This window comes from Eleutherodactylus coqui, chromosome 3 (genome assembly GCF_035609145.1).
Source record: "Eleutherodactylus coqui strain aEleCoq1 chromosome 3, aEleCoq1.hap1, whole genome shotgun sequence".
NCBI lineage: Eukaryota > Metazoa > Chordata > Amphibia > Anura > Eleutherodactylidae > Eleutherodactylus > Eleutherodactylus coqui.
In genome coordinates, this window is record NC_089839.1 from 37,000,850 (window position 1) to 37,027,772 (window position 26,923).

At 46.9% G+C, this 26,923-nt stretch overlaps 1 protein-coding gene across 4 annotated transcripts in view; it reads right to left on the reverse strand.

Annotated features, from left to right (window-relative positions):
* Positions 1–26,923, reverse strand: part of UGP2 (UDP-glucose pyrophosphorylase 2) — an 80,501-nt gene that overhangs the window by 22,730 nt on the left and 30,848 nt on the right. For all 4 annotated transcript variants that reach the window (XM_066595497.1, XM_066595496.1, XM_066595495.1 and 1 more), the window contains 2 exons: positions 17,261–17,388; positions 13,892–13,999 (listed from right to left, as the gene is read on the reverse strand). In XM_066595497.1, the coding sequence (XP_066451594.1) occupies positions 13,892–13,999; positions 17,261–17,374 (222 nt within the window). In that variant the 5' untranslated portion in view covers positions 17,375–17,388. The remainder of the gene's footprint in view (positions 1–13,891; positions 14,000–17,260; positions 17,389–26,923) is intronic.

Sequence of the window (26,923 nt, forward strand, 5' to 3'; positions counted from 1 at the left end):
CAGACATACCGCTGATCTATGGGCCCGAAAAGTTTGATTTGTTTTATCGCTTCACAGAATAGAATCCCAAAAGGATCAAGTCAACACTTAAAGTCCTGGACTGCCACTTTATTTGTTGACCAATTTGGTTTATTCAGTGCATTAGGATGGTCAGATGAACAGTGAGAGCTATAAGCAGTAGAAAGAGGGCGACTGGGATCCTGCTTTCCAGAGCTATAAGCAGTAGAAAGAGGGCGACTGGGATCCTGCTTTCCAGAGCTATAAGCAGTAGAAAGAGGGCGACTGGGATCCTGCTTTCCAGAGCTATAAGCAGTAGAAAGAGGGCGACTGGGATCCTGCTTTCCAGAGCTATAAGCAGTAGTAAGAGGGCGACTGGGATCCTGCTTTCCAGAGCTATAAGCAGTAGAAAGAGGGCGACTGGGATCCTGCTTTCCAGAGCTAGAAGCAGTAGAAAGAGGGCGACTGGGATCCTGCTTTCCAGAGCTAGAAGCAGTAGAAAGAGGGCGACTGGGATCCTGCTTTACAGAGCTATAAGCAGTAGAAAGAGGGCGACTGGGATCCTGCTTTCCAGAGCTAGAAGCAGTAGAAAGAGGGCGACTGGGATCCTGCTTTCCAGAGCTATAAGCAGTAGAAAGAGGGCGACTGGGATCCTGCTTTCCAGAGCTAGAAGCAGTAGAAAGAGGGCGACTGGGATCCTGCTTTCCAGAGCTAGAAGCAGTAGAAAGAGGGCGACTGGGATCCTGCTTTACAGAGCTATAAGCAGTAGAAAGAGGGCGACTGGGATCCTGCTTTCCAGAGCTATAAGCAGTAGAAAGAGGGCGACTGGGATCCTGCTTTCCAGAGCTATAAGCAGTAGAAAGAGGGCGACTGGGATCCTGCTTTCCAGAGCTATAAGCAGTAGAAAGAGGGCGACTGGGATCCTGCTTTCCAGAGCTATAAGCAGTAGAAAGAGGGCGACTGGGATCCTGCTTTCCAGAGCTAGAAGCAGTAGAAAGAGGGCGACTGGGATCCTGCTTTCCAGAGCTAGAAGCAGTAGAAAGAGGGCGACTGGGATCCTGCTTTCCAGAGCTATAAGCAGTAGAAAGAGGGCGACTGGGATCCTGCTTTCCAGAGCTATAAGCAGTAGAAAGAGGGCGACTGGGATCCTGCTTTCCAGAGCTATAAGCAGTAGAAAGAGGGCGACTGGGATCCTGCTTTCCAGAGCTAGAAGCAGTAGAAAGAGGGCGACTGGGATCCTGCTTTCCAGAGCTAGAAGCAGTAGAAAGAGGGCGACTGGGATCCTGCTTTACAGAGCTATAAGCAGTAGAAAGAGGGCGACTGGGATCCTGCTTTACAGAGCTATAAGCAGTAGAAAGAGGGCGACTGGGATCCTGCTTTACAGAGCTATAACCAGTAGAAAGAGGGCGATTGTGATTCTGCTTTACAGAGCTAACCAGTAGAAAGAGGGCGATTGTGATCCAGCTTTACAGAGCTATAACGAGTATAGTTTTTCTTTTATCAATCTTCTAGGTTTTTAGGTTTTGTAATCCTGACTTGTCCATATAAGGTGCACAAAATTCAACCACCTATTTGTATTACTACGCTTAGAAGTCCATTAGATGGGACATAGTGGGTGTGTTTAGATCCTGTCCCGCAGTGAGTGACTTTATGAGGGTCTTTTACGGTAGAAACCCACCACATGGCTATTCTGCAGTCAGGACGGCCGGTCAAGTCTGCAAGTTGCAGTCTATAACAGCATGTAATTGACCGAGAAAGCATTTTCGCTGCTGTCAGCTTTCCCTGTACTCTCAGGTGGAACGAGGGCTTACGGTTTCCTCAAGAGCCATGTTATTATTTTGTCCTCTTTCTTTATTTAGTCCACGTTTTGTGACAATTGCTGATTATTACAGAAACTGCATCAGTCAGGCGTGGATATAGGAAGATGGACACTTTCTGCCTCGGGGCTCGTGATCGATAAACAAGCGCCGCTTCCAGGCAGAACTAAAGAACGCGAATAGCGTTACTTGACAGACGTAAGCAGGTTTAAATGTTAATAGATGCTTTATTGCTGGAGCAGTGCAGATTTGAAGAAATTGACGTTTTAGTATATTCTGATCAGGAAAACATTTCCTACAATTATCCGCTTTAAGGATACAGAAGAGTTTCGGAGTCGGGAAGCTCCTGATTTTCCACTATAAATACCCTGGAGTATAGATCAGTGCAATGTAAAGGTCATATATGTGCATTAAGCCACATACTACCAGAAAGTTACACAACTAACAGCACTTTGTGCACCAATAAAGGAGACCTTTTCAATCGTTTTCTATTACTGCAGAATATCCAATTACATTTCAATTACAAATTACATTCCCAAATGGGCAAGAATCCTAATTAAGTAGTAGATCAAAGTCTCGAAAATCCCCCAACAAGTAATTTCTTCCACTCTTCCATTGCAAAAGTAATATAATCCTGAACATATTTGCAATACATTGCCACTTAGATTCCCTTTAAGCAATCAGTCACTAGGACAACTTCTACATTATATCTTGCATAACTGCAAGCTCGCATGAAACGGCACACGGGCACCGGTGTGTGCGCCGATCATCCACCGGCACGGCACACGCACGCCAGTCTGTGCGCCGATCATCCACCGGCACGGCACACGCACGCCAGTCTGTGCGCCGATCATCCACCGGCATGGCACACGCACGCCAGTCTGTGCGCCGATCATCCACCGGCACGGCACACGCACGCCAGTCTGTGCGCCGATTATCCACCGGCACGGCACACGCACGCCAGTCTGTGCGCCGATTATCCACCGGCACGGCACACGCACGCCAGTCTGTGCGCCGATTATCCACCGGCACGGCACACGCACACCAGTCTGTGCGCCGATTATCCACCAGCACGGCACACGCACACCAGTCTGTGCACCGATTATCCACCGGCACGGCACACGCACACCAGTCTGTGCACCGATTATCCACCGGTACGGCACACGCACACCAGTCTGTGCACCGATTATCCACCGACACGGCACACGCACACCAGTCTGTGCACCGATTATCCACCGGCACGGCACACGCACACCAGTCTGTGCGCCGATCATCCACCGGCACGGCACACGCACGCCAGTCTGTGCGCCGATCATCCACCGGCACGGCACACGCACGCCAGTCTGTGCGCCGATCATCCACCGGCACGGCACACGCACGCCAGTCTGTGCGCCGATTATCCACCGGCACGGCACACGCACGCCAGTCTGTGCGCCAATTATCCACCGGCACGGCACACGCACGCCAGTCTGTGCGCCGATTATCCACCGGCACGGCACACGCACACCAGTCTGTGCGCCGATTATCCACCAGCACGGCACACGCACACCAGTCTGTGCACCGATTATCCACCGGTACGGCACACGCACACCAGTCTGTGCACCGATTATCCACCGACACGGCACACGCACACCAGTCTGTGCGCCGATTATCCACCGGCACGGCACACGCACGCCAGTCTGTGCGCCGATTATCCACCGGCACGGCACACGCACACCAGTCTGTGCGCCAATTATCCACCAGCACGGCACACGCACGCCAGTCTGTGCGCCGATCATCCACGGGCACGGCACACGCACACCAGTCTGTGCGCCGATTATCCACCGGCACGGCACACGCACGCCAGTCTGTGCGCCGATCACACGCACGCCAGTCTATGTGCCGATTATCCACCGGCACGACACACGCACGCCTGTCTGTGTGCCGATTATCCACCGGCACGACACACGCACGCCAGTCTGTGCGCCGATTATCCACCGGCACGACACACGCACGCCAGTCTGTGCGCCGATTATCCACCGGCACGACACACGCACGCCAGTCTGTGCGCCGATTATCCACCGGCACGGCACGCGGACGCCAGTCTATGTGCCAATTATCCACCGGCACGGCACACGCACGCCAGTCTGTGCGCCGATTATCCACCGGCACGGCACACGCACGCCAGTCTGTGCGCCGATTATCCACCGGCACGGCACACGCACGCCAGTCTGTGCGCCGATTATCCACCGGCACGGCACACGCACGCCAGTCTGTGCGCCGATTATCCACCGGCACGGCACACGCACGCCAGTCTGTGCGCCAAATATCCACCGGCACGGCACACGCACGCCAGTCTGTGCGCCGATCAGCCACGGGCACGACACACGCACGCCAGTCTGTGCGCCGATTATCCACCGGCACGGCACACGCACGCCAGTCTGTGCGCCGATTATCCACCGGCACGGCACGCGGACGCCAGTCTATGTGCCAATTATCCACCGGCACGGCACACGCACGCCAGTCTGTGCGCCGATTATCCACCGGCACGGCACACGCACGCCAGTCTGTGCGCCGATTATCCACCGGCACGGCACACGCACGCCAGTCTGTGCGCCGATTATCCACCGGCACGGCACACGCACGCCAGTCTGTGCGCCGATTATCCACCGGCACGGCACACGCACGCCAGTCTGTGCGCCAATTATCCACCGGCACGGCACACGCACGCCAGTCTGTGCGCCGATCAGCCACGGGCACGACACACAGACATGCACTTGAATGTTCCAATTCTCATTCGTGAAACCAACAGGCATGGGACATGCCATGAACAACTTCTCTTGTGGGCTGATGGAAAAAAAAGCACCCATGTATCTCATAGGTTATAATGAGTCCATGTGCATCCTATGGAATTATTCAGATGGCACACAGCCCCAAAATATATTAGTGTGCTGGAGGTCTGAAAGACATGATACTGCGCAAGGATGCTGCCATTACCAATGTCACATTAACAGAAGCCTTTATAGGGGTTGTCCAGGAATTTAACAAAATAGCTGCTGTCCGTGAAAGTCATGGAAAACAAGTCCTAGGAAGTATTACATCCAAGTCAAGACTGGAGCAGGGTCGGAGCCTAATACTTGCCATTCAGCCCAACAGGAACGTACAGGGGGGTGTAAGACTTAGCCCCCTATCTCGGGTCCTGGGCACTCTCCCCTGCATCAAGAGATGGATTTAACCTGTACTAGGACAGTTTTCCACAGCCTTCATGGACGGCAGCCATTATGTTGAAGTCCTGGACAACAGCTTTAAGTGAGCAGTGGCATGACTTATACCACCCATCTCCTTGCCAGTACCATTGGGCAGTGCCACTCTTTAGATAAAGGATGTGTTCTTGATCACGTCTGACCTAGTACCTCTTCTATACTCCACACACAAGATAACCATAGGTGTCAAAAGGGAAAAGATAGAATGCATGAACAAGATGGTTCTACAATAGGCACCGCGCCTGCGGTAAGGAGAGCAGAGGCGAGGGAAACATTGCTGCTCTAAGCAAAAAACTCAATGTTTGAGTCTTGTGTGGAATTTTGTTTTTTTAACAGCATGTCCCCATTTTTTTTAGACTTCTAAGAAGTCTTCTTGCAAACTATGAGCAACGCGAGTCTCATTGAGTGCCCATCGGCATAACAATTAATGTTGGTGCCACCACCAGTACTTCTCGGGTACTTGAGAGGGTGCAGTAGACCACGGCCCTTGCTTTGGCAGGTTACAGTTGCCCCAGTTCAGAGGCTTCTGTATTGCAGTGACAGAGGCCGTATCGCCAGAGATTAATGAATAACCCAGAGTACTAAGAGAAACATTTGTTAAATAAACCTTGATCTCTACAGAAGGCGGCAATGTTTTCGTAGAAGAACATTCTGTGCGCCAAAAGTTTAGTTTGCTTTTTTCTATCAGTTGAAATATACAAGTTGTTTTTGACAAGGTGAAAAATAATAGGTCAGATAGGTGATGGTGCCATGGTCCGGGACCGTCACCTACTGGGAGTGAGGGCGCCATGGTCCGGGACCGTCACCTACTGGGGGTGAGGGCGCCATGGTCCGGGACCGTCACCTACTGGGGGTGAGGGCGCCATGGTCCGGGACCGTCACCTACTGGGGGTGAGGGCGCCATGGTCCGGGACCGTCACCTACTGGGGGTGAGGGCGCCATGGTCCGGGACCGTCACCTACTGGGAGTGAGGGCGCCATGGTCCGGGACCGTCACCTACTGGGAGTGAGGGCGCCATGGTCCGGGACCGTCACCTACTGGGAGTGAGGGCGCCATGGTCCGGGACCGTCACCTACTGGGAGTGAGGGCGCCATGGTCCGGGACCGTCACCTACTGGGAGTGAGGGCGCCATGGTCCGGGACCGTCACCTACTGGGAGTGAGGGCGCCATGGTCCGGGACCGTCACCTACTGGGAGTGAGGGCGCCATGGTCCGGGACCGTCACCTACTGGGAGTGAGGGCGCCATGGTCCGGGACCGTCACCTACTGGGAGTGAGGGCGCCATGGTCCGGGACCGTCACCTACTGGGAGTGAGGGCGCCATGGTCCGGGACCGTCACCTACTGGGAGTGAGGGCGCCATGGTCCGGGACCGTCACCTACTGGGAGTGAGGGCGCCATGGTCCGGGACCGTCACCTACTGGGAAGAAGGGAGCCCATGAGCTCTATTCATGCGTACAAACCCTCTATTGAAGACTATAGAAAGTGATATTCCGCCATGGGGAGGAGGGGAGAGCGTTGACAGGTCTCAGCGGTGAGCCTAATAGATAGGCTCACCGCGGAGAATCGCAGCATGCTGCATTTTAGATCCCATAAGCGGAGAAACGCTATGACTCTCTGCTCATGGATGCCAGCGCTGGGCTTTCCATACCAACGCTAAGGAAAGTTTCACACAGCATGCTCCGCCGGCAGATCCTTGGCCGTGGACATGCAGCCCAAGGCTGGGTTCACACAGGGCGGACTTGCCGCGGAGTTTCCTGGCAGAATTTCGCTGCGGCCGCCAATCCCGGGATTAGCCAGCCATGTGGATGAGATTTGTCAAAAACCTCGTCCACACGGGGCGGACAATCCGTCGTGGCAAAGCCGGCACGGGTTCACGGGACGCAGCATGTCAATTTTTTTTTTTTGGGGCGTTGCGGCCTTGCTCCCCTCTATGAGAGAGCTGTCCGCAATGGAAAAGCATGCGGCACTCTCCCATGAGCATGGGATTCTGAAAAGAGTTCAATTCTCGCGCAGCGCACAGACTTTACAGGCGGGCACCATGGGAGTCAGAAAGCAGGCAAGTATGAAAAATACATCCCCTGGTGCCCCCTCAGGTGCCCTAGCAGCACCATTAGTTACTTTATGGTTCTTTAGCCAGGCGACTTGTTCCCTTTAAGTGGCTATCAGAGGAGTCTGGTATTGGCTTCTCCCCCTCTTCCCATTGCAAACACTTGGGTGAGCCAAGCATGCAGACGAATGGGGCTGTCAGGAACAGACGCCGTCAGGTGACAGCTTCTGCAGGTGTAGGCGCACCTTTACTGCACTTCTCATAGTCTACCCATGTTTGGAGCTTTTGTAACGTCTCGCCCTGTGCTAATCACATAAGTGGGCTGTAAGGCTACTTACTGTAAATGTCACCAATTGGGATAGGAAGTGATGTTATAGGCTGACTAGTGTGAATGACGAGGGTGTGCCGCCATGTAATAGCACGTATGTGAACGACTGACGGAAAGAAGGGCGCGGCACCAAATATGTGGTCACGAGTCAGTGTACTATGGCAGAACTAGGTGAAAATTCCTAAGTGATGAGACAAGTTTCATCTGCAGTGTAGTAATACAAGCCGTAGACCAGATCAGGAGACGAGTGCCTAGAATCTACCTTCACGTCATTCAGGTTCTAGAAATGTACCCGTTAGTGGTAGTCACTAATCACTGCCCTATGCAAATGCTGCGCCCCTCCCTGTTCCTGCAGCTGGATGCACTTCCTCACTAAATGGTAACAAAAACTAACAATTTTTAACATCTTGATACCCCATTTACTTCTCTACTTAACACTATGATACTTTGAAGCAACGTTGCTGTGCTGCGGCTTAAAAGGCTAATAATGTCCTATACTCATTAGCGTTCAGACTTTACGTATCGCGTTCCATTTTTCGAGCAGAAAGACGGAATTAAAAACTGAATTTAAAAAAAAACTCTCAATTAAGAATTTTCCCCTCAATTAAATTTTAATGGGGTTTAAAAGAAATAAAATTAAAAAATATAGCCCAACAGAAAGGGAACCGACAAAGATTTTATTTTTGTTTTTTTGCAGTCTGCAGAACTACGTGTTCCATAAATTAAAGGTATTCTTGCAATAAGGCATTTTTTTCAGTTTTCACCCATCGGCTAGCTAAATCAGTGGGGGCCCACCGCTGGAACCCCCGCCAATCCTGAGTGTGGGAGACCCGTATTCCCCCTATTTCATAGTGGAGGATCCCTTCCCTTGTGTAGCAGCTCTATTCGGCTTAATGGTAGCCAAGTGCCAAGCTAGACTATTTTCCTCAGCCCCATTGAAATTGGGGTGATGGAAATGGCTGAGCACTGTGCTTGGCTATCTCTGCCTACCCTGTTGAAATGAATGGAGCAGCAGCCGCTCACGTACTCCGCCTCTCCATTCATTTCAATGGAGCAGACAAGTAGTTGAGCATTGTGCTTGGCCATCTCTGTCTGCGCCATTTATATGAATGGAGCCCTTGCTGCACAACAGCAACCAGCAGCACCATTTGCCACGACACTACAGAAATAGGAGAAGGAATCCTCCACTATGAAACAGGGGAGATGTGAATGTCCCGTTGCCGGACTGTATATAGTTTGATGCAAAGTAAACCGCGTGACTTACGCCGATTACTAGAATTAGGACTTTAAGGAAGTGCGCTCTGCCTCAGCCCCCAACTGCTGCTTAAAAATAAACCGCCATACTATTACACCGCCATATCAATACGAAGCTCTGCTAATATACGTATGTATAGACCGGAATCCTGCCCTTCCCGAGAGGAGTCTTCCAATGTGACTAGAGGTCTGCATCCATAAAGTCGTAGGCAGACTAAGGGCCCGTCCACACTGGCACCGCCAGGCGAGAAATGTGCGTGGAAAAAAACGTATAGAAATGCGTGGATTTTTAATCCCGCGGCCTATTTGCAATGTCAATTGCAGATGGGTTGTGGGTCGGACGGTTTCCATTGACTTCAATGGAAGCAGTCCGTGTGGATGAGCCCCATAATAAATCCGCCTCCTGTCTACCATTGTGTTCACATTGTTTAAACTGGTTGACTCTCCCTTTGGCGCAATCAGACTGCAGGGGCCGCAGAGTACAGCTAATTGCAGATTACTGACCTCCCACAGAGTCAAAAGGAGATCCCTACACCGGAGCTCTATGGAGACCTGCAATCACCACCCATGTTGTGCGCCAAAGTCAAACTTTTCTCAAGTGACATTATGGGATTAAGTGCAGTCAGACGTGAGGCAAGTGTTGTATCCATACAAGTGTGCAAACAAACCATTAGAGCAGCAAGACTTCACTCGGTCTGCTCAGCAATACACACATCGCTTCTCTAAAAAAAAAAAAAAAGTCTGGCCCCATGTTGGCTACCACGCTACGGCGTACAGTAAGGAAGATAATCTTGAGCATGTGATACCTTTTAATGGTTAACAAAAAAAAGAAAAAAATGATACCGGCCTGATAAAGAGGCCGAAGTAGCCTTGAAAGCTTGCACGGTTAACATCAGTTTTTGTTAGCCATTTAATGCTGGGTTCACATGGGACGGATTTGCCGCGGAAATCCCGTGCGGCAAATCTGCCCGCGGCTTCTAAACCCGGGATTAGCCAGCCATGTGGACGAGTTTTTGCAAAAATCTCATCCACACGGGGGTGGCCAATCCGTCACAGAAAAGTGGTTCTTCATAGCACAAGAGCCAACATTACTCGGACGAGCTGCCGGACATAGTTTTCTCGATAGCTCGTCCCGTGTAAAAGGAACATCGGTGCTGGTCAGTGTAAAACTGATGGATTTTAGGGTTTTGGTTTTTTTTTAAGTTGAAAATAAAATCAAAAAATGATTAAATAAAATTAAAAAAAAGCACATCACACGCTGCCAGCAATTCTTAAATATGTGTAACGCAAGAGCCCGGTTCATACAATGGGTGATCTCAAAGGAGATCAAAAGGTGCAACTGGTAGTGAAACGTCACGAGAGAGAAGTCACTATATTGTGTGTTCACGCACCGCCCGATCACGTAGAACATGCGGATGATGCACGCCTTATCGGGGGCGAGCGGGCTGTACATGACTACTAATCACATGCTCAAGGAAGTTGCCAAGATTCCTTGTCAGTGATAAGATTTTTGTTTCCTTAATGTTGAAATATTTTCACAATCTCATTTCCTTGAGTGTTTAATGAGTAACGTGCGACGGGGATCTGAGGGCCGCCTGTCATCTGTATGGAAGAATAAGGGGCTGAAAAAACGACATGAAATCAACTGGGTGAACGTAATCCGATGTCACCGCAACAATAAACAATGTCCTGTATACAATATATTACGCCAAGAATAAATTACAGCAATCAAAGAAGTACTGTATATAACGAGCCGAGGAATAATCAGCGCATACCGCAAATAACAGCTAGCCACAACTCATAACATCCCCAGCTTTGTTTAGAAGTAACCTCCTCAGCAAGTAGAACATCTTAATAGATCTCCAAATTCTTCTCCTTCAGAGAAACCAATATACAAAAGAAAGAAAAAAGTATTGAGTCACCAACAGCTGCTAACTACATGCTGATTGTTTCCATGCAGAAGTACATCTTTTAAAGAGGTTGTCCGTGACTTTTAGTATTGATGACCTCTCCTCAGGATAGTACAAGAGTCAATCAGACGGGGGTTTGCTGCTTGAGATACCAGACAATCAGCTGATCGCTGAGCCACCACCAGTGTGACAGAGGACAGCGTTGTCAATGTTTCAGAAGCCCAGGTTGGCACAGCTTCCATTGAATTAAATGGCAGCTGTGCCTGCAGTATTAAACCAGCCTGCTGCCATACAGAGAACGCTATCCACTTCTAGCACTGTCCACACTGACAGCTGGCCTGGCGATCAGCTGATCGTGGGGATCCTGATCGGCAGACCCACTCGCTAATTAACTATTGATTACCCATTTGGAGGATAGGTCAAGGGATTTTTCAGGGAAATACCATTGATCAGCCATCATCAGGATAGGTCATCAATAGTTGATCGGCTGGCGTCCCTCGCTTGGGACCCCGACCAAGCAGCTGAGTAGGCACATGCTGACAGCACCACCAATATATAGAGGTCGGAGTGGAAGCATCCGCTTGTAACTGCAGACACTGCTCATTGAAATCAATGGGAGCCGTGCCTGCATTTACAAGCGCCTGCCACGATAAGGAGGTCATGCGGAGGCTTCCGCTCTGCCCTCTGTTTATTTGGAGCGAAAGTCTCCACAACGACCTCCCATGTAGTGGCCGGCGCTTATAACTGCAGGCACAGTTCTCATTGAAATCAATGAGAGCCGTGCCTGCAGTTACAAGCGCCGGCCACTACACAGAGGTCGGCACTGATGCTTCAGCTCCAAAGTCAGTTATTGCTGCGCTGTCAGCTTGTGCCCGCTCAACTGATCATTTGGGGTCCGAGAGACGGACCCCAGCTGATCAACTATTGATGACCTGAGGATAGGTTATCAATAGCATTTCCCTGGAAAACCCTAAATGTCTTGGACACGCCTTTTAAAAGATCCCACTCTTGATTCACAGATTTGATGGTGACAATTTTAGCAAGACCAAGGACCTAAATCCTGAGCGATCAGGACACATGACCATTTTTACTCTCCATCCATCTTGATACGAGATCTTCACCCGGCACTTCGTAAAGCTTCTGAACTTTGCCGAAAACTTTTTGCCAGACTTTGCACCATAAAGACCGATGTTCATCACGCCTGCCAGACTAATGAAGCTCTTACTGCAATTTATCAGAAAACACCCCCGACGCATCAATTATGGAGGTGAATAAGGTCACGAAAACAGTATGACTATTCCATAAAGCAACTAAATATTACCCCAAATACACCCAGCCTCATTAACATGGCTGAGCGAGACGTCTGGACATAAAGCTTACTTGTACCCTGTAAGAGAGCCCCAGTGTTTCTATCGCACTCGTATTCTCTGGGTTGCCGCCAGCGTTGGCCGGTTTCCACTTTTGCAGAGACACATCCAAGTTAAAGTAGAACAAGAGTGGATTCATCGTACGCTGCAAGATTTCCTTGGACAAATCTCTGTTCCATTAATCAGTACAAAGTCGAAGGACTCCCCCGTGCCCTCTATATCACTTACACCTATCTGCAAGTATGTGTGCAAAAAACAAAAAAGAGCGCCTCTGATGGGTGAATTCCCAGGTCACTACTTGGAGAAATAAAGCCTCCGCTAACCTGCAGCTCTTCATTGAAGATTTAGTGAAGTTTGCTCAAGAGTTCAATCTAGTGATACACTGTATAGTGAGAATATGGTAACATTGTAGCTTGCAACCAGGTTCGACATACAATGTAACAGATCTGCAAAGCATGAGCTTTGCTGGATCCAGCCAATCACCCATGGGATAGGTCATCAATACTTGATCATCTGGGGTCCACCACTGCTCACGACCCAGGCTCACAGTTGGACAAACATCAGACTTCTTCATCTAATATCAGTCAGTCACGGTAGGTAGCTGGGATCCAACTTGATCAACTGATTGGTGTCAGGGGTATAAAGTAGAAGCGGCTGCTCTGACCTGTTTAGTTGAAATAAATGGGAACTGTGTCTGCAGTTACAAGCACTGGCCCCTACACCAAGGCCGGAGCACCCGCTTCCATTCCGTACCCCAGTGTATTGCTGCGCAGACAGCAGGTGCCCAATCAGCTGATCAGCCTGAGCGGTGGACCCCAACTGATCAACTATTGATGATCTATTGTGGAAACAGGTAGTCAATAGTATTTCCCAAGAAAACCTCCAATTTAAACAAAATGCTGGCTTCCTCCAGCCACAAGGGGCAGTAGAGAAATCTACTGCATACCAGTTATACGTTAAAAAAAAATAAAAAAATCAATAAGTAGAAAACTCCCTCTAATGGTGACAGAATTGTATAAATTGACTCTTTAGAGGGGATTTAGAGCTCTGCGACAGAAGAACTGACCTCTTGACTATTAAAAATGCATTAAAAAATTAAAATCAGCACAGAAGTCGGACCTACAGTCAACACGGTGTTAAATGATGGAGGTTACGACCATCTGATATAAATGGGTGCCTGTAATAGGAATAAACCCATTGAAAAGGTTGGATTCCAAAAATAACACTAGATAAAAAAATATTTCTACAAATGGTTAACGCTATGCAGGTATTAGGGGGAAAAGGGTTTAACCTCTTAAATACCAAAGGAATTCTATTTGAAGTAGAAATTTTGAAAACGTCGTCTTATCTTCTTCTCGGTCCCGAAAGTTTTCTCCTTACACCTCTAATGTGCTGCCAAGTCTGCCGCCTTCTGTTCTTTTCCACAGAATGTACAAGTTTCTGAAACAGCGTCTTTTACTGCTTACTTTACTGGAAACTATGCCGGACTTCATTCTCCTGTGGTTTGTTAAGCCTTAGTCATAGTAAAGTCTAACAGCCATTTTTCATCACAACCTCACCATTTCCCTATAGGAGGAAAAAGTTGCACCACAAATGCAAGAATTCCGACCAACGGCGGCGGCATTTACTACGGCGGGGAGTTGTAGTTCGTTAAAACAAACTGCTTGATGTGTACAATAAGTTTTCTAATCTACAGTGAAGTGCCATAAAGCTTTCAACTAGACTAGTGCCTACAAGCCTTTGTAATCCATCCAGTAACATTCCCAAGCAAGCCAAGATAAAAAAAAATACAAAAAATACATAAAACAAAAGCCTACACAAGAAAAATGACAAAGGAATTCCTCCATAATGATGTAAATATACATCAGTCAGCGCTTCTATATCCATAGACCGCATTGTTGTAATTAGGGATACAATATAGTAACTTACAGAATCCTCCGGGGGTCTCTGGATCTTTCCCCAATCAACAGAAGGACCTTTTTCCTGCAAGAACCGATGAAACAACTTCTGGAAGCCTCCCAAGTCTTTCTTTGTATGCTGCAGGAAAGAGAACATATGCGTATTACTTGAGCGACACGTTATGGTGGACGAAATATAAAGCGAGTCAAAAGTGTCCAGAGATCTGGTCTGAATGAGAAATACATAATCAGCTGGGCATTAGCCCTTAGGAAGATACAATTCCATCAGGTTCTATTGAACCTAAGTGCGATGTTCACGCTGCGGAATTCCACCGGCATGTTCTATTTGCCGCAGAAATACGCGCGTCCCGCTTCCATTGTAGTCAATGTAGCACAACGGAAGTATAGCGTGAATACGCTTCCCCACCCATCGCTGGCCGCGTCATATGTCACATGCGGGACTTGCACAGCGGATCCGGAGGCGAGTATGGGGTCTTTGGGGGGACGCCATTACTGACTCTGCTGCGGTTTTCCGCTGGCAGAGTCAGTCACGGCCGTGGGCATGAGCCCTAAGGCTGCCTGTACACGGGCGTTTTTGAATTGCGTTCCCCACGGCGATAATCCGGCCGCGGGGAATGCAATGCACGCTTTCCATAGTGTTGCTATGGAAAGCGCTGCCCCCCTGTCCACAAGTGGAGAACCATAGCAATTCTCCGCTCGCGGCCGGCAAATCGTAGCATGCTGCGAATTGCCGCGATTCTCCACGGTGAGCCTGTCAGATAGGCTCACGGTGGAGATACGTCCACCGACTCCTGCTCCTAGGCAGCGGCTTCCGCCGCAGGATTTTGCAACGCCCGTGGACAGGCAGCCTAAAGCAAAAAGAAACCCATAAATATCGGCCCTTAAGTTGTGTTCTATAGCTTGAGAAAATGCGGAAACAACCAAGATGCTTACTATTCTAGTCCTTTCTTGGGGTTCTAAATGGCAAATATGTCTACTTATCTAGTGATACATAACATATAAAGGTATATAACACAGCATAACTGTGACCAATAACAGATCGGCAGCACTACCCCAGCTCGCACAATCACGGCTTCCAGAAGTAACCAAAAAGAGACAGGATTGTACAGGCTTTTTGAATTTTCAAAAAAAGTGTGTGACTGCCCTTATCAGAGAGGCTTACAGTATAGCCCTTTAAAATAAATAAATCAATCTTGTTATTTGTATAGTGCCAACATATTCCGCAGCGCTTTCAGGTAATTTATTACCTGCCCACCAAGCTGGGTTCTCATTTTACCAACCTCGGAAGGATGCAAGGCTGAGTCAACCTTGAGCCGGCTACCTGAACCAGGCGGGGATTGAACTTGCAACCTTCAGGTTGTGAGCGAGAGCTTAGGACTGCATTTCTGCTGCCTTAGCATTTTAAGGTTTTCGTTCCTTGCTTGATAGGCAGATTCGAGCATAGAGTAAGAGAAGTACAGTTCCAGAGGGGCTGATGGTTGGTCCACTTTCACACTCATCGGATAGACTCAACCACCATAGACTCAACCACCAGCGGCTCCAGAGTTGCACTTCGATTACTCTACGCTGGACTCTGATGTTTTTGCTCCTGCTCTCATCATTGGGAGTGTCACCAGCCTGCCCGCCACCGATGAGATACCCATTACTTTGTATAATCCTATTTGTGTAATGCCCAAGCGCGATTTTTTTTTTCTACTGCCAGATCCTTCGAGGAAAACAAATGTGCAACACTCCAATGCATGCCATTTTATAGAATACTGCATTTTGTTTTTGCCACATTGCGCCTACAGGTCCCCTTTATGGACTAAAAATGCAGTTCTGCACCATTGTACTGGTCCATGCAGGCATAGTCCTATAGGCCTGAAGTGGAGCCACGCAGCTGGAAATAATCTAGTCATTATCCCCTGGAACAGGCGGGAGGGAGGATGAAGCTTTACGGACAAGAGAGCCACGCAGAGTAAGTGTACTCGGAGTAGTCTGGAGTTAAAGATTAACCAGGACGCTAATGAGGGCAATAAACGTGCTTTCACTACACTTGAACTCGTTTTTATCTGCTGCCACAGTCCTATTTGCTTGGCATGTTGAGCACTGCTGCAATCCATTACGGATGATAAGAAATTACTTACACATCTGGTTACATCATCCTCAAACATTGCATAGTAATGTGATGAAACCATAACGAACAACTCCATACATTACACTGATGATCACCATGTAAAATATGAGTGACAAGACCAATACATACATTTTATTTAGCTCACATAATGAAATCACTTCCAGTTGCCAGATTTCTTTAAAGTATATCTGACTTTTCAGAATAAGCTGCCATGTATATACATGAGAAATCACACAATGTCTGGCCATTATAGGACTTGTATCCTGCATTTATCACCAGTTTTCCCCCAGTGCAGACTGTACCTCTAATTCTCAGTACTCTCCGAGCTGGCGGGGGGAGACTAGCTGCTATGTTATCATTTGTGCACTGCACAAGGAGAAAACAGATTCTGCTCTCTATCTGTAGAGTACACACACACAAATAATATCATACACAGTGTACTGAGCAGTGTAGATGTGATTTCAATAGCTAGAACAGAGTAAATCACTATTAGCTGCTGCAACATCTGTGTACGTCTCTCTCTGTCTCCCTCCTCCTCCCCTCTCCATAAGCTTCCCTGGGTAACACGAGTGATTACCCTATTTTACTCTGCTAGGCCGCCTCCACACGAACGGGTCGGATTCTGGAATCCAACCCTGTGCCCAGCCAGTGACCCGGCGTACTTGTCATTTCTTGTCTTCTTCAGTACGGCGGATGATCCAGACAGCGAGCTATCAAATATGTGAAGTGGAGATTTTTTTTTTCAAATGTTTCTTTCCCACGGCATCGCTAGGTGAAGACGCGGGTGCTGCGACCTTTCTGCAATGTCAATTGCAGAAGGGCCGCTGGTTGGACAGCTTCCATGGACTTCAATGGAAGCCGTCCGTGTGGAGCCCGCACGAGAATGGAGCATGCTGCGATTTTTCCTACACGGATAATCACAGTCGCTGTTCGCTCGTCTAATCGGACATGCGGATGCTCAATTGGTTTGAATTGGTGTGGAATGCCGTGGATTGACCGTGTGGGAGACAATCGTGGATTCCGCAATTCAAATCCGGAGAGGGGAGCGTTCAGCTGTTTGCAGAGGGTGGCGAGCTCGCACAATAAGCAGATTTCTGCAGGAAGCAGATGGCTCTTTTCTCTCTGCAGTGGTCAGGCTTGGTATTACAGAACTCTTTCATTCAATGAAAGCTTAGCTCTGTTCCCACTGTAGTGGCCAGACCTGGTATGACAGTATAGGCTATCAATAATTTACAACCTTTTCCCCCACTGGAAGATGTGTACCTCTAATTCCGACTCCGGTGCTGTAGACAGTATTTTTTCCAGGTCCACCTTCATGGCCTCCTCCAGCTCCTGTCTGATGGCTTCTTGGAATTGTGACATCCCTCCACCAGACATTGCCTTACTTAGATCTGAAAAAAAGAGGAAAAAAATTAGTTCCTGCAGAAACTAATTCACTCAAATCCAACCTCAGCAACATTCTGTAGCACTCTGCAATCTCTAAAATTAAGAGTTACCAGAGGACTAGAGATGCCGTGTTCACCCCTATCCCATAGCGGCCAAGACTCTTGTAAAAACACTTGATATTTGTACACAGAAGTCCTTGTTTTGCAGTATTATAATGGGGGGAAAAAATTAAATCTAGAAGTGTCAGTAGAAGGTGGTAATGGTTTTTAGAGCCACAGACACAAAGAACTACATTGCTGGCAATAAAATGTTGCTAAAGTTTTGCTTAACTGGAATGCCCCTTTAAATTTTTCTTCCCATGGTTCTCTGCCCAACGGAGGCATCTCCATAAGCAGAATAGGAATCATAACCGGCATCGGCAAATTTTCCCCGAATGCAAGCAAGATGCCCGCAATAGCGCAGAAAGAGGAATCAAAACCTAATTAAGCTACAAATGCAGAATGAGCAAGCTCTTGGATGTAGTATGCCAACACTACCAGGCAACAATGCTTACCCCTGTGCCTGTGGACTTATCTCCATGACCCAACATGAAGCAAATTCACTCATTTTATATTTTCTGTTTAAAGAAAACCATTTATAAAGTGCTACCTCTTAACCTTGTACATTAAAGGGTTAGCAGTCACGATCCATGAGAACATTGATCGCGGCTGTTCGTTTTCAAAGACCACTTATACTGGCTGTAGATGGCGCAGGATCGGCTCCTGAACCTTCTTCATACAAACCCTGCATGCCAAGAACGTACATATAGGTTTTGCGGTGCTACATGACTAATTTTTACAATAAAAAGAAGAAATATTGGATGTCCCAGGGGGCCACATCATTGACTAGGCTCCCCAGGTTAGGAGCTGTTCACATTGTGTTGGAGGTTCCAGTCACTGAATTCCAACCCCCCCCCCCCCCCAAAAAAAAATAGACGACCAAAAAGGTGCGGCATGCAGCGCCACTTAATTCTGTAAAATGTCAGATGACCAGTTGGAAACCAGATGGATCCGGTTATAGACTATGTGGTCCGTTCAGTGCTATTCGGTTCCATCATGACTGTTCCATTCGGCCAATGGGTCCCATAACTGTAGGAAACCGGAACCCGGAACACTAGTGCAAACTACTCATTCCAGCGCTGAAATAAGAGTGGAGGCGAGGAGATTAGTTGGAAGCCATTTCCTCTTCTCTCTACAAATACTGCAGATAAGCTTAGGGCCTTTTAAGTGCAATTATACGTGAGGGATAGCAGCGTACCAACGGGATTTATTGCTTTTTTCCCCTCCAAAATGGAAAATTAAACATGACCCCAGATACCATCAATTGAAAGCCACAAAAGGTGCTGCAGGGAAAAAAAATTACATTTTACACGCCTATAGATAACATGCTGCGACTTACAAAAACGCATAGCGAGAATCCGTGAGGGGAGCTGAATATTTAACTTTTTTAACTTTGTCTACTTTTATGCAATCACAGTTATCCATTGAATAATGGTGAGCGTATGACCGGGGGGGGGGGGGGGGGGGGCAGACAGGGAGCGTGTTTTTATGGCTGTGGAGATTAAAGCCCACTTGGCAGGATGTAAAAACACTATAGGGTGGTCACTAAGGGGGTAAACCCTTATGCCAACCTATTCCTGGATGATCCCTTTAACCCCCTAAGGACCAGACACTGTAAAATATATGGCCCTTGGTCCTGGGCTTTAATCCCGACCGACAGCGGAAGTACAACATGGGATTAAACCCCCCTTAATCAAGCAGGAGCAGGTCAGGTCTTTGGCTACAATGAGCCACCATGTACTAAAGAGATAAAGCGGAAGTGTTCCTTCCGCTATTCGACCCGGGTATTATAGGACAACCAGGCGCCCCCTGTCACAGCAGAGCTCTAGCAGGCCCTGATCAGCTTTGTCAATGACTATCATCACTACATGGGAAGGTTTAATCCTGTAACTGGGGATGCTCCAGTTATAGTGGAAAAGTGAAAGACCCCCCAGGAGGTCTTATGTGAAGTCAAGGGGGACATAGCTGTTAAAAAACAACAAAAAAAAAAAACGAAACAAGTATAATAATGGTATAAGAATACAGATGGGTTAATGTATCCCAACTCTAATAATTCATATTTCACAAAAAAAAAAAAGTTGAGTCAACGGCGTTGCTTTTGTTTCACAGCTACATTGTGTTTTATCATCTTTCCTTTTCACTGTAGCTGAAAAACATTGGGAAATACCTAGGGACCGGCGGAGGAGCCAAGCAGCCCATCTACATCTGAAGAATCCCTTAAGGCTACGAATAACCTCAATCCGCATAGATTCCAGGCCGGCACATCACTCAGGAAGCAGATGCCGCACGTAACGCGCTCCACTCGTTAAACACTCTCTTCAGTGATTTGACTGCAAAACGTGAAGCCCGTTGTAAACGGTTGGATCCTGCAAGCCTCCCTTCTACCCGTCAGACAATTTTGTAATTAATAGCTTTATTAATAAAGTTGTTTAGTCAAATAACGCAAGTCGCTTGGCAAGACACCCGATTCCCATTGTGAGTCGTCATACTGCTGTCTGAATGAGGACAAGATAAGCAATTACACGTTTTTGTACTGGTAGCATTCGGTTGTTACATTCTATGGGTATTTCACAAAGGACAAAAAAACCAAAACTGAACACTTAAAACACTTTCCAGGTCCTCTTAACGTCTCAGCATCCCACAACAGATCCTGATGCAGCGCCCAAAAGGTGTGGAGAACCCACAGAACCCGCTGGGGATCTGCCCTATATACAGTCATGCAGCAAAACTACTTTATTACATAGGCTGTAAATGGGTCTACAAGTATTCTTAGCAAATTAGATGGTCAGTAAAAGTGGGCCAGAAGTTCCTTGACCCCTAAAAAAATAAGTGGCATAATTAGCTGTCCTACCACCACCATTTTAAGATTGTGCCTTAAGGGGGTATCCCAAAATCTCAAAAGTTATCCTCTAACTAAAAGTTAGGAAATAACTTTTGGATCGGGGGGGGGGGGGGGGGGGGTCTCACTGTCAAGAACCCCACCAGACCTGAAAACAGCCGCCAGCCAGTTTTCCCCCAAAACAAAAAAAAAAAAACACGGATCCATCCAAACCGGAAATCAAAACCGCTGATCAAAACAAGCTTTATTCACCATCATTTATAGAAGTCTTTACTTCATTAGTAACAAGACTAATGTTGGAAGCTTCCATCGGCATAAAGGAACCCAATACAATAAGGCTGCATTCACACTAGCATTCAAATATCCATTTTGGCTTTCCGCCGCTCTGTTCCGTTTTTGGAGCAGAGAGACGGAACTAAACCAGAAGAAGGCCTCATGTCCACAGGTGGATGTTTGCTGCGAAATTTGGACATATCCATACACACACACACACACACACACACACACACACAATTTTACTGCAGTTCCCGTACGGATGGCTTCCAGTGAAGTCAATGGAAGCCATCTGATCCGCGGTCCAATTGCAGACGGCCTGCGGTTCCGCGGGACAAGCAGGAGTTCTCTCACATTCAGTGCTGCAGAAGGACGCCAGCATATTGCACGACACTCGCTCGCTCCTAGGTCTAGTCGAGACGGAAGCCGTTAACAAACCCTCAGGAATTTTGAAAGACTCAAGTCAAATGCCGCCCCGTACCCATCGGAACACTAAGTTTAATGCCCATGTGTCGGCTTCAGGACAGTGAAGCCCCCACAGTGGCGAGATGCCCAGCTGTAACAAGAGATGGATTATGTGCACTTCTATGCAGCCACGGTTTGACTTTTGCAGCACTTTAACGGAGAACAGATATCTGTGCAAACACGAAAGCTGTGCGATCCCGAAGAGAAACCAGATGGAAGAGGACTACTGATATATAAAATGGTCTAAGTGTCCTAGTTATCATATGTAGTAGAACGATTGTACTCAAGTACAGCCACGGCTCACCACATCCTGTAGACGGCAGGCCCAAAAGAGATAATGATCTTCTGCAGACCGTGGAGGGTTCTTTACAGTAAAATCATAAATATAAGAGATAGCTGCCAATGGCTAAATGATCATTCAGCCAACTATTATGTTCCCACCACACTCCTCCAAGCAAGTTAATCTATGGAGGTAGGGATATAAGTGACAATCGAGCACATATCTTCAGGGTTGCAGATGGCAACTATTTTGGTGGCTAATGCACTTAAGATTTTGCAAATGGCAACAAGATTAAAAATCTTGTTGCCATTTACAACTACTGCCACCATGCAGGACTCTTCTGCAAACAGCCCGCATTTCTTGGTACATTCGAGAACAAAGAATGTGGGGGTGTAAGATGACAACTCATGTTCTTATGCCTTATTGGAGCATATGCCCAAGTCTCCAGCTTGTATGAGGAAAAACAGAGGATCCACTCCTATAGCAGAAGTGCCTAGTGGGCCATGGCTACAGGCAACAAAATTCACTGTCTACCAGAGCAAGGGCCTGGAGTGATCAGTGGATTGCCCCAGATGTTGCATTGTGAAAGGCAATCTCTAATGGGATAACCCCTAGGAGAAAGTATTGCCATTCTGGTACTTCTCAGTCACTTGGCTCAGCATCTACTGCTTACAATGCTAGATATAACATACAGGGCGATTCAAAAAGTCAGGGTCACCCAGCATATCTTCTGAATGAAAAGAGGTACAAGTAAGAAATTTTGTAGAACACTTGGATGGACTACAGAATTTTTTTTTTTTTTACTACGGTGGAACCCATTAGCCATCTTTGCAACAGCCTTCTTGGATTCAGCCCAAGCAGCTTTAAAAGAAAGCTGGTCATAGGATGCATGATTTAAGGGTAAGTTTTCATCAGACTGATAAGGGATGTCCTTTTTTCATACCTACAGCCATTTTCGAGTTATGGATGAGGTCATGTTGCATATTAACCCCTGAATCCCACAGGACGCAAGTTGGCTGAGGGAGTACTTGACGCAAAAGGACGTAAACTTACGTCCTGTGCATGAGCCTGCTCTATCCCGGAGCAGAAGCCAGCTGGGACCGCCAGCCGCAACAGCAGTGATCGATGAGAACATTGATCCCCACTTGTCAAAGCGTTTAAAAAGGTTCACAGATTGAGCATGCCCCCTTTTTTGTGACTTCACCGGCACTCTGCGATGTAATTGCAGAAGGCCCATGTGCTAGCATGGCAACCGAATGCCACACACTCGTGTCCGGGTCTGCGAACACTATAGCGAGCAATAATGCACTGAAGTACAGAAGTACTGCAATGCAGTATTATAGCAATGAGAGCTTTAATGGTTCAAATCCGCTACAGGGACATAAAAAATATAATTAAAAACAGCCTTTTGCGCACCTTCCTGTTTGTATAAAAAAAAAAAAAAAAAAAAACAAAACACACCACCACATATGTGGCATCATCATATCCGTTACAACCTGTACAATAAATTGAATATTTATCTTGCATGGTAAAAAGCTTAAAAATTTTGTTAATGTTGCCTCACGGTAAAAGCGATGAAAAAAGAAGTATGCTGTGTTACTAAGGGGTTAATCAACTTTTGTTGTATTCTGTGGTATGGAAACACTAAATCCCATGTCTTAGTCACTAGAAGATGCCATAACTCAGAACAGAATGGACATCATCTTGATTTAGAGCCTTGGCCACTTCCAAATGATCTTCTGCTACCAATTAAGAACACCCAGGAAGACAGACAGCGAGTGCACAAACGGTCAGGAAACCGACTCAGAAGTTCAGAGGAACTGTTGATGTCCGGGACAGAGAACTGGACGTGAAAGTAGTGTTTCAGAACCACAGGTGCCAAGTCGGCAGAAAAACAAGTTGTCGACACCTGGGGATCGAACTCACGGCTTGCACGATTGGTTCTTGGCTTGTACCGGACACTACCGGGGTCTCCCCTGAACTTCTGAACCAGTTTCCGGACAATTCCTAAACTCTCCAGCTGCCTTCCTGGGTGTTCCAGATTGAAAGCCTCGACTACCTCACGTGGACTTCGGTTACCGACCAACAGGATGGTCTGAATTCTATCCTAAATTGTTAACGGCCTCTTCCGACACCTGAAAAAAGAGGAGATTATCGTTTTCCATTCCCCATCGTTCAACACAACTTCCTCAATAACTTGAAAATGGTTGCAGGTATTGAAAAGAAAAAAGTTACATCAATTTGCCGACATTTTACCCTTAAATCATGTATCCCATGACCGCCTTTCTATTGATGTTTCTTGGGTTGAATCTAATATGGCCACAACCAAGATGGCCGAAAGGCACCACCATAGCGTCAAAAAAGGTTTCCTACCCATCTAGGTGTTCTACAAAGTTTCCTACATGTTTCCTTTAAAAACAGCGCCACACCTCTCTATAGGTTGTGTGCGATATTGCAGCTCATTCACTTCAATGGAGCTGAGCTGCAATACTAGACAGAACCTGTGGACAGGGGTGGAACACGTTTTGGAGGAAAATAGTCATATTGTTCTAATCCTGGACCTAATCCAACCTCCTTAACAGATGGAAATATTATGAAACTCATCCCCCTCCCCCCCATAAAACCCCCACTACTTTTGTGTTTTTGTTATATACACTTTCAGCCACTCCTCCCTCTTTTGATACCGCTAACCAAGCTGCCAATACAGCACATTTTCTCCAACTATTTTATTCCCATGAAAGCCACATACATATTTACAGAGCCAACCCCAGACAGCTGTTATTGATGCTGCTGGTGTTGTACGCGGGAGGAGTAATGTCAGTGTCTTAGCGTTACAAGCACTGCTGGCACCGCGCCCTCAGAACACATTTTAAACTTGATTATTCCATAGTCACAAAAAATGAGGCACAAAGACGACAAAGACCTACTAATCATTCTCCATAATACACCATTTCATACATACTGTAGACTAGAGAGCCTAAATGTATCAAACATTAGAACATTAATATAACAATTCATGCCCAACCGCAATCCACTGCCCAACGATAGAGGATTTCCTTCAGCAACAGCTACGGCCTAAATGCTTGAAGTCAACATGATAGATAGAGAGCAGACACAGACCTATCAGTCAAGCCTGTTGAAGGCTTTAGGGTCAGAAGAGTTGTCAGAGGGCACAAAAAGATGGTGACAGTCTCTTCAATTCCCACTGTGGAGGCGCTGCAAGGAAACATTTACGGCCAGGTTAATCCACAGATTACAGCAGATTGTTGGAGTTGCCAGCTGGGGAGGGACGAGTTGTGAAGTCTATTGTCAAGAGGCCCTTCTAATAAATTGGGGTTGTCCAAAGTGGAGAACAAATTCAATGTCTTCAGGGAACTTGTAACATTGTTTAAGAAACATCCACGCCCACTTAAAGGGGTTGCCTGGTTACAAATTCATATTTAAAATTAGATCCAAATGAGTTAAAACAGTGGTACTTACCCATCCTCATTCTTCCCGAACCAGCACTGTGTAGCCCCGTGATCCTCCCAGCCTCTGTTGACAGTGGAAGTCAGGTGACCGCTGCCTGACGATCAGAGGCCGCAGCATCACCGTTCCGAACTCCTAGCATCATGGCACCCAGGATGTGAGCGCCGATGCCAGGCAAACAGACGGTGATGCTGAGGCCTCCAATTGGCAAGCAGAGGTCACCCATCTTCTCCTGTCAGCACAGACCAGTAGGATTGCGGGGCTGCAGTGCTGCCCACCAGGGCCGAGGACAGGCAAGTACAGCAGGTTTTATTGTTTAAGCACATTTGGATCCAATTGTAACAGGCCAACTCCTTTAAGCTTTGTTACAGCGTGTAACCCATCTTAGCTTTAACTAATGGAATTAAAGGTTGCATTTGAATCTTTGGAAATGTTGAGCTTACTACATCCCCATTTAGTATAAGTAAGGCTTATCTCCCGAGACTAAGAGAATTGGGCAGTTGAAATCCAACCCTCCGATCCTTAGCATCCCAGACATCTGTCATTGGTGAAGAGTAGGGGAAGACCCCATACATATATGATGATCAGGCAGACCTGCTAAAAATCGGTGGTTCAGCAAATCTACATGTAATATGTATGGCCACCCCAACACTACCAGAAGACTCCTCTACATCCACCTTCTAAACATTTGACCATTACATACATCCTTAGCAGACGTCTACTGTTGAAGGATCTCACAAATGACCCTTAGTCCTGCAAGAAACCACACATTTCTGCTCCAAGGAAGCTACACTGGAGAAATGCCATGCAGTCGAAATAGCTGGATAATGCATGCAGTGAGCAAATAAATTAAGTCAAAAGCACTAGAAAAGACCCCTCAAAAAAGGATCCTGTGTGTTAGGAAGGCCAAGAATTTCCATGGAATGATCCACTAAACGGTACATCTACATACGACTTCAGCAGCTTTCCATTTATTAATGTACCCTTGTCAAAAGGAAGAAAAAAAAAAAAGTCTACACTTGAATGAAGCCGGGTAAGGAAGGAAACTCTTGTGTTAAGACTTCGCTCATCTGTAAGCATTCATGTATATTTTATGGATTAAGAAAACAAAAAACACGCAAGTCGAAACCGGGATGAAGAATGTAAACCTCCGGATCGGTTCAAGCCAACGGCATGGCTTCCATTCATTACAGCACTAGGATGGATCCGTCTTCAGATCCCAAGGAGCTAGGATGAATCTGATGAATGCAAAATGGGGTTTGTACGGTTTCCGGGAAGGGATGGACACCTTTTACACGGGCCAATGATCAGGCAAACATGATCCCTGGAACATTTGGTTGCCCAGTCTGGTTGTATGAAGGTTCTACTGATCACCCGGGGGATTTGGTGCACACAGCGGTAAGGCTCTACGGGGCATGAACAATCATATATTCGTCCTTAAATAGAGTCTGAATTGGCCATCACAGATATAGAATTTAAAATTTCACTTTTATTTGGAATATATAAAAAGGGTCAGGGCCTACTAACAAAACGAAACAAAAACCATATAACACAGGACAGACAGATCCACGCCAGTGGGGTCCCGGGAAATATAGGGGAAGGAGATAGGATCTCAACAACTCCCGTATATTATTTCCCAGAGAAGCACCAAGAGTCTTTATTTAAAAGACTTATGTGTAAGAAGTTTAGATCAATGTCTTATGATGTATTACACTTTATTGAATGGTGCGTTACTTGTACTTTTTTCACCATTTCTCTCATGAAAACTCTCCAAAACAATAAAATGAGTTTTATTGGTATAGCTCGTGTACAAGAAATTTCTGTTATTACGTAGATATAGTTGTTGCTCGAAGGATGAGAGCTTTTATTTTATTGCTCATATATAGAACTTCTGCTTTTGCTCAACAATAAGAGCTTTTTTTTAAAAATTTGTTTTTGCTTGTATGGAGAACTTCTGCTTTTGCTCGACGCGTTTCTGTATCGGAATGACCGATAGTTCATTAGGAGCAGGGCGAAAAATATGCCCTTGAGTGAGCAGAGAGGAGTTCACTAACAAAAGAGGTATAACAGAAGAGTAACTTAGATGTGTCTGTCAATGTTTCATCAAAGAAGATACT